Here is an 8502-nt window from a genome sequence, read left to right as displayed (position 1 = left end):
TTCCCAGTTTCTCTGCCTACACACTTTAAACTCTGGGGCTTTATTAAAGCACATCCACCAGGGAAACCAACGACAGTGGGAGGCTCACACTTTGAAGCAATGGAAAAGGACCTGAATTAGACTGCAATGCTAACAGATCAAGACAGGAGGTAACAAAGTGGCTCCAGCTGATTTTGGTTACATGCGCTTTTGACAGTTAAATGCCTGTTTTGAAACCTGAGCTGAAAGATTGCCTGTGTGCGTTTATGCACATCAAAATAACATCTACACAGTCAGAGGATGCAGCGGAGGACGCCTTCACAGATTCCCTTAGTGACTGATAAAAAAAAAGCAATAAAATAACACGCTTTTTCACAAAATATGCATTTATTTAGAGGATTTTGATGTAAATAAACTTCAGTTGAGCTTTTACATCCCACTAATGTGAGTGGTCACCGTGACATCACTCAGTGGCAGGTTGGCAACTCTTTTGCTTCACATCAACTCTGGGATTTTCTATATTTAGCTCACATTCTCATTTAAAATGGTGCACTAACAGCAAACAAATGCTAAAAATTTACTGCAACACATTACTATTGCTATATGTTTTAAATGTGGCTGGGGTCCTTATAGGATGACGGGTTTTTTTTATTAATTACATGAAATATGATCAAAAAGGTTTGTAATACAGGTGTAAAAATGCTGTCACTGTGCCTTTATGGTTCTCTCCTCATGAGGGCTGGATCTCCTCCACTGCGAGCTTTCAACTTGAATTTTGTTGCGGAAGAGAGGACAAAGTCGCAGGGAGCCAAATCTGCCTTTTCAGTGAGCTGTGCGTAATTTGGAGTGAACGTTCTCCCTTTGACGCTTCAGGGTGCTGCGGGAGAACTTGGCACTGAGGGGGTGATCCCCGGGGACAAATTCAGAAGTAGGTCAGAAAAATCAACAACCACTCTCCTGGTCTCACCTACAGCGCCACCTTTGGGGCTTTAGACTACACTGGACATCCTGGACATCCAAGCTGGGAGCGATGCATAGCAGCGGCACTGTGAGTGGTGTAGAGGTGCAGGTGACAGTGGGCACATTTAAATCAGGTTTTTATTGAGTGGAGTCACAAAACATTTTGATTACAACTCAACTGCTGCATTACAATTACCCAGGTGAAAGAAGTAAACAAACAAACAAATAAAAAAACACAATTAGCGTGCTCCTCTTGGATTCAACGAATTTGAATATTACAACAACATAAAGAGAAATGTGCCTTGATTTATTCGCATTGCGTGTGTGTGCGTTAGTAGCAGTCCACTATGACCTCTTGCCCTGGTTGTGTGTTTGCATGAGTGTGAGAGGTGCTCGCAGTTAGTATGTCCTGCAGCAGTGAGAGGGGCGAGTTATGCACGTGGTCACTGCTTCTACTGAGGATCTCCAGCCTCTCGTCCAAACCCAGAGAGCCCAACGCTTCACACACGCTTACGTGCTCGCAATGACTCACAGCGCTCGCTCCTTCCTCGCTGTGGTCTTCAAAGCTGGTGGCATTGAGTGCATTTAAATCTCTCTCAGCATTAGCCTCAGTCCTTACACCCAGTATCTTTCTGATCTCTTGTGCCCAACCTGCTCTGGGCAGCTCACAGGACACTCTGGCAACTGTCGCCGTGGCAGCACATACATCTGGGTCCCCTTGCGATGCTGGACAAACTGTCACTCTGAGTGTTATCAGCAGTCTACAGGCCTTTAAAGCTACAGGCCTATCGCAGTCAACCAGACCGCTCAGCAATGCAGAGATGACTCCCTGCTCAACCAGACTGTTCAACACTTCGACTAAATCTGACTCCGCCTCCTGCGTGCGCGACTCTCCATGTGTGTGAAGTGTGTAGGCTCGGTCAGTCATCACAGCGTACGCGTGTGGTTGGGCCGGACGTGCGTCCGAGCCCTTCGTGTAACTCCTGTGGCCCAAAAAGGCTTTGTCCAGCAGCAACTCCGCCAGCTCCAGCGTGTGAACTTTGACCTCCCAGTCCAGATCGGCACTGCCTCGTGAGAGGACGGAGCGTACAGACTGCATGAGGAGAGAGCAGGAGGGGGAGGCAGGCGACGACGGGGGCGTGTGTGACGAATGCGAAGAGAACCAGGCGATGAAGAACTTTACAACAGCCCTCCTGGCAAACCCTTCTGTGTCCTGGGAGAGAATCTCAAGCAGCCGGGTCACGATTTCAGTCTGGAGATAGACGGGACATCGAGTTAGCAAAAACAGGCAAGTTCAAATCAAACTACAGATGAACTATTACCATTTAAATCTGATATCTGTTCTGAGCCCCACTATCTCTATCTTGAGTGTTCCTGTTATTCCACAGATCAAAACAAAAAGTGGAAAAATTCTTCCCTAATGCAACTGATGCTTTGAACAGAAGCTGAAGGTGTTTTCAGCTCAGGCTGTCTACTATTAGGAAGGTCCACAGTTTGACGCCCAGCTCATCTAATGTCACAGTGTCTTGAGGCACAATAATAAACGCCAAATCCCACTGCATCTCTGCTCTGTGGCCATCTCAGACTAAGCCTTTTACTTCTACTAAAACACAGCGCGTTATTGCCTTTACCACAAAAATACCTCCTTCCAGCTGAACAGTTGACTCAAACAAGTGCAGGTTCACATGTGGCAGGTGTGAAAGAGTCTGGACAGACCACAGCAAAAATTATATAATTATTGTGGATGCAAGATCATCTGTGAAAACAACGGGGCACCACTGTGCCAATCTGTGACCACAGGCTCCACTGAAGGATGCTGGGTCTTCTTCTGACAGCTTGGTCATAAAGCCTGCTGGAGGACATTTTGCAGGGCTCTTACTAAAAGGAACAGATGCTGATAATGCCCTTGGGCGTTATCAGTATCTGTTCCAGTGGTGACAAGAACACCAACCAAGAAGCAAAACTAGAAAAAAATCAGTTGGAGGGATGAGGAGAGAAGAATGATCTGTGGCCACACTGTGTGATCTGTGAGCGACGTCTTCTTGTTGCCTCTTCAATGCACATGTTGTCACTTTTATTTGCACCAAAGCAGGTGAAATAAACCAGTTTGTTATATGAATACATGATACATTTATAATATTGGTGTTAAGTTTCTAATATTTACTGTTCTTGAGTATTCACATGTGTCTTTATCCTTCTGTCACGCACGCACGTTCATCTACACCAGGGGTGTCGAACTCCAGGCCTCGAGGGCCGGTGTCCTGCAGGTTTTAGATATCACCCTAGGTCAACACACCTGAATCAAGTGATCAGTTCATTACCAGGCCTCTGGAGAACTTCAAGACATATTGAGGAGGTAATTTAGCCATTTAAATCAGCTGTGTTGGATCAAGGAAACATCTAAAACCTGCAGGACACCGGCCCTCGAGGCCTGGAGTTCGACAACTGTGATCTACACATTCCTCGGTCCTATTTCAACAGGTTTGCCTTTACTTCTTCTCACCTGCTCCTGTGTGGGTGCTGCCCCCTCCTGCCAGCTGTGCATCACTGTCTGTGCCAGTGCTTTGATAGCGCTGGCTCTCACATAACTTTCTGGATCCTGCAGAGCCTCCCTGAGGAGAGGAGTGGTACAGCAGCAGCCACCCAGCAGGGCCTCAGAGGCATCGCACGCCTGCTCAGCTGACGCCTGGCAGACATGCATCGCTCCCAGGTGCCCCAGAAACTCCATCGTTGAGTCTCTTACCTCCCAGCGCATGTCACACGCACGCTTCTTCACCACCTGGATGAGATCTAGCAGACACAAACAATGTGATTTGTTGTGTAGATCGATTGCACAGGCTCTATGAGCTGCATGAAAGATGCTAATGCTCTGATTTACCTTGTCTGAGCTGGTCTGTTATAAAGGAGATGTCTGTGCAAACACTCATCCACTTTACCAAGGCTTGGTAGGACTTATGTAGCACCTGAAAAACAATGACACAGTCATCTTATCACGATGTTCAGTCCAAAAAGACATTTTTGTTCCCCTCCGCCTGTCTTTTAAAATCTTGAACCTTTCCCTATCTCATTAGTTCTTGTCCATTCAAAAATAAAAGTCAGAAACTTGTGCTTTTTACATTAATCTATGACAATTACAGAAAATTGTGTAAAGAAGATTTTTGGATGCTTGAAAGTGAGCAAAAGAAATTTAACTTTGACCAGTGTAAAAACAGGTTGAGATATTCAGGTTACTGACGCCATCTGCTGGATGGTTTGGGATTCTTAGTTCCAAATAATGAAAGCAGTGACAGTCCTTCAACATACAGTGATACTTTAAGACAACAGTGTGTTACGACCACAGTCTGGGGAGAGATATTCCCTGCTATAGCAGGCGACAGGACCTGGCTTTGTGCGCTATGGAAAAACTTGACTAACTCCAACTTTAACCACATCCATCACCTTTACAACGAACTAGAAATGTAACTCTAAGCTAGATCTTACACACGTCAGGATATTGACCCAACCCAGTGTAATGGGATGAGAGCCAGGGCGCATCCATATTAGAGCAAACACAGAGAAACAGACACACATTTTAATTCACACCTACAGCCAGTTTAGGTGTGAATCAAAGCAGCTGTACAAATCTCTGATAGTTGTGATCATCTTACATCTGTGAACAAAAACACACACAAACTTACAGTGGGATCAGAATCAGGATTGTCCAGATACTGTATCAGGAGTGTGAACACGTCAGTCAGCTTGCCATTCGCTCCTGAAACACAAACAGAAACATAAATTAACTCAGCGTGTTCCTTTAACATTTGGTTTTCCTACATATGCCATATACTACTTTTGTAGAAGTATCTTACAGATGAAAAACTCATCACTTTACTTTTAATACATGCACTGAAGGTCTTTATATCCTCCATAAAGAAACTTGTTTGTTTTCAGTATTCCCTTTTAGTTTCATTCATGTAATATGGATTCTAACTCTAATGACAGCTTTACCTGGGCTGTTACTGACAGCTGTCAGAGCCTCTAGAGCACATTTCTGAACTTTCCCACTGCCAATGACATTCCTGAAAACTTCACTACAGCCAGCGGACGAGGAGAACGAGTCGCCACTGCAGATCCTCAGTAACGACAGAATTCCAGACACGATTAAATCCGGAGCGCAGGGGAGGCAGTCAGGATCCTGTGGGAGAGAGGGAGATTATAAGCCTTTCCATGTGTTAGAAAAAAAAGCTAACACCTTATAACACGGCCTGCGACTGAGGGCTTGTTACTTCTATCATTCAGATTTTATCAGAAATTACAATGTAATTATGTTTACATACAGCTACTTAATGCTAGGTACACAAGTGTACAGTACAGGAAAGAATTATTATTATACATGTTATCCCCTTATTCTAGTGTGCCTGGCTTTAATTGTGTGTATGTAAATATAATTACATTGTAATTACAAATAAAATACCCTAAAAAGTCTATTTTATTACAGAGGAATTAAAAATTATAAAGTGTTAACTGAAAAAGATCCAATATTTACTTAGCCACTCTCTCCTGTCCTTACACTCACCATGTGTGCGATCTGAGGTGTGTTTGTTAGACACACACTGATCATGGAGATGCAGGAGGTTTTGCTCTTCAGCTGCTCAGTCATGGCAAACCGATGCATGTCTCCTACAGGCCCAGATCTCATGTTACTCCATAGCATAAATGCAAGATAACACAGATTTTTCTCAAGAGTGTACGTCTTTGTGGGTCACCTGCAGTGTTTGTGCCTAGTAGGTTCTGGCCAGATATGATGTCGAGGGGTAGCAGCAGTAATCTCACAGACTGAGCTGTGTGGACACGGTCACTGCACATAAAACCAGAAGAAAAGGAACAATATTTTGTAGACAGATACTATAATGACAAATCCCCATGGGTTTTTAACAGAAAACCCAACCTCTACAGACGTTCGTGTACAGAGTTTGTGTTGGCTGAAGAAGCTGTGCTTACTGATGGCCGCCGCGGAGAAAAGCAGCTGCAGCATGGACGAGGTCAGCAGGTTTCCTGGCGTTCAACATGAAAGTTAAAAGACGGGTGATGCGTTGGTCTGGGAGGCGGCTGCAGAAGCAAGCACAGCAAGAGTCTATAAACTAAACCTGAACAGCAGCACAGTCACTAATGTATACTTAAAAACAACCACTAGGTAAATGCTGTGGATGATGGCTGACCATTACACTGTCCTGTGGTATTGCATAGATCAATAGAACAAAGCCATCGATGCTATATCTATTAGCAGATTTGCATATTCAGCCAGGAAGCTCCACTGTCCTCACCTTCCTCTTAAAGTCACTACTTAAAATCCAAATAATCTCTAGTAGAGACAAAAAAGGACAGACAACTCTATAAAGCGACACTCTCCTGTGTTTTATGAGGGGTTTACCTGCATGCAGCTAGAATGACATCCATCAGAGGCAGTGTGAGTTCACAACAATCTGCTGCCACCATTTCTTCCAGAGAAGCTGTGACTGTCTGCAGCAGCTTGTCCCGCAGAGGAGGCTTGGTCTGGCCCAGGAGCAGAGCCAGCAGTCTGAGAGTCTGCTGACACTGATGAAGCTGTGTGCTTCCCTTGGGAACCCCCAGCGCCCTCTTGAGGTACTCTGAGATTGCATCGACAACAGCGGTGCAATCTTGGTTTATTTCCATGGGCTCGGCTGGGTTTTCTACAACTGCTTTGGACGCACGTGTGTTCTGCTCATCTTCCTTCTTATCGGTGCCATTACATCCTACAGATGAGACAGGCTGACAGAAGAGCAGGACGTGGGCGAGCATTTGATTGGCAGCTGAGGCAACAAATAGGCTTGTGTCTGTCTGGAGTTGCAGAAGTGGCTCAATGAAATCTAAAAAAACCAAACAAATATAATACATATATATGAGGATGCATCAGAATTACAACAATATAATACCTATAGCACAGTGCCTCTCGCCCTATGGCAGCTGGGAATGATCCAGCCCCCAGTGACCCTGAATTTGATATGCAGGAGCAAACAAATGAAAGGACGAATAGAAATAGCATATTATCCTTAATACTAATGATCCCCCCCTCATGAATCGATGCAAAAAACTCACCTGCTTGTATAAAGAAACTAAGACCATTTGGATGCTGCAGTGTGGTCCTTAAGCCCTGGATCCAGCCAATCCGTATGCAGGGATCCTCCCAGAGCCCTAACTCCTGCCAGTGCTTACAGCTAAAGACAAGATCCAGAACTAAGGACTCCTGCAAGAGAGAGAGGGAGGCACAATGATAGGGCAGATAAGCATTGGAATATTTTGTAACAGTTTACTAAATACACCAGGCGTCAGAAGCTCTACCTTAAGAATTCTGAAGGCGTCCTCAGCAGCAGCCAATAAGCCGATGAGTCTGAGAGTGAAGGAGAGGACACCTGGGGCTGAAGCCGTGTCATGAATCACAGCAGATATGAACTCAAGCAGACACGGACAGGCCTCCAGCAGAGACTCCCCTTCAAAGAGTGAAAGAAAAGAAAAACAAGGATACAGATTTACACGGGATCACTTTTTTATGTGCACCATAAAGAGAAATGATAAAGGTACAAAAGACATGAAAAAGGAACATTTTAAATTTAAATTTATCTTTATTAATGCAATATAACATATATATAAGTATCTTTGAGTTTTGGGATCTTTTACAAAATGTAAATGTTATCTGCAAATATCGGTGATATAATCTGAGTAATAATCACCTACAAATACAGTGATTCGCTGCATGGTATTAAGTTTAGATCAGTTCTCTGGAGAATGAGGGCTCTTTAAAACACACCTTTCAGCTTTTCATGTATTTTGAAGCTGGTTTTTTTTCGGAGAACTGGAATGTAAATGTGCTTGTCTCTGTCTCAGCTTGTGTCGTTCAAATATGCTATAGGCTTTAAATCAAGCAGAAGTGACAGTCAACACAAAAAAGACAGTCATCACATGTTTGTTTCATTTACAAAATATTTGTTATTCAACCCAGGTCAGAGGGTTACACACTGAACTTAGAATATAGAAATAAAGTATCGATTAGATGGTATCGATACTTTTAACAATATAATATTTGAATTGATCCTCCTATTAGAAAGATAGTGGGAGAGGAGGAAGAATAAAGACACGATCCTGTTAGGGTCAGTACTACTAACCAGCCTCGGTGAGCGCTGTGAACCAGTCCAGCAGTTTCTCCAGAATGGTGTCATCGGGCAGCGAGCTCCCTGAGGCCGCCAGCACCTCACAGACCCGGGGCAGCAGTGACACACACTCTCTGTCCATGGGGCTAAGGTGTGCGTGTTAATAACCGCCGTTGCTAGCTTAGGTTTTTACAGCTAGGAGTTATATAAAGTCTACACATTATCTAACCACTCATGTGGATGTAAATGTGACCTCTAGCTAAATTATGCAGTACAGACCAAACTGAAGCAGCCACTTTAAACACACAAAGTCGTTGTTTTTTGTACTTTACTAAACGAACGTCTCGCGGGAAACAGTTTCGGATCTACCGGTGCGTCGTTTCCTTTTCCGTGCTTCTGGGCGGGTCTCACGCCGCTG

The 8502-nt window shown here is 44.3% G+C and overlaps 1 protein-coding gene across 1 annotated transcript; it reads right to left on the bottom strand.

Annotated features, from left to right (window-relative positions):
- Positions 1–1059: 1059 nt before the first annotated feature.
- brat1 (BRCA1-associated ATM activator 1) lies at positions 1060–8485 on the bottom strand. Its single transcript, XM_005460735.4, has 12 exons — positions 8100–8485; positions 7279–7427; positions 7036–7183; positions 6350–6806; positions 5920–6027; positions 5685–5776; positions 5495–5598; positions 4927–5113; positions 4617–4690; positions 3818–3902; positions 3443–3729; positions 1060–2191 (listed from the first exon to the last, which is right to left on the bottom strand). The coding sequence occupies exons 1-12, from the start codon at positions 8224–8226 to the stop codon at positions 1271–1273; spliced, it is 2739 nt and encodes a 912-aa protein (XP_005460792.1). The 5' UTR covers positions 8227–8485; the 3' UTR covers positions 1060–1270.
- Positions 8486–8502: the final 17 nt, after the last annotated feature.

Source organism: Oreochromis niloticus, linkage group LG6 (assembly GCF_001858045.2).
Source record: "Oreochromis niloticus isolate F11D_XX linkage group LG6, O_niloticus_UMD_NMBU, whole genome shotgun sequence".
NCBI lineage: Eukaryota > Metazoa > Chordata > Actinopteri > Cichliformes > Cichlidae > Oreochromis > Oreochromis niloticus.
The sequence above is the reverse complement of the archived record's forward strand: the minus strand, read 5'-3'. Positions and strand labels throughout refer to the sequence as shown.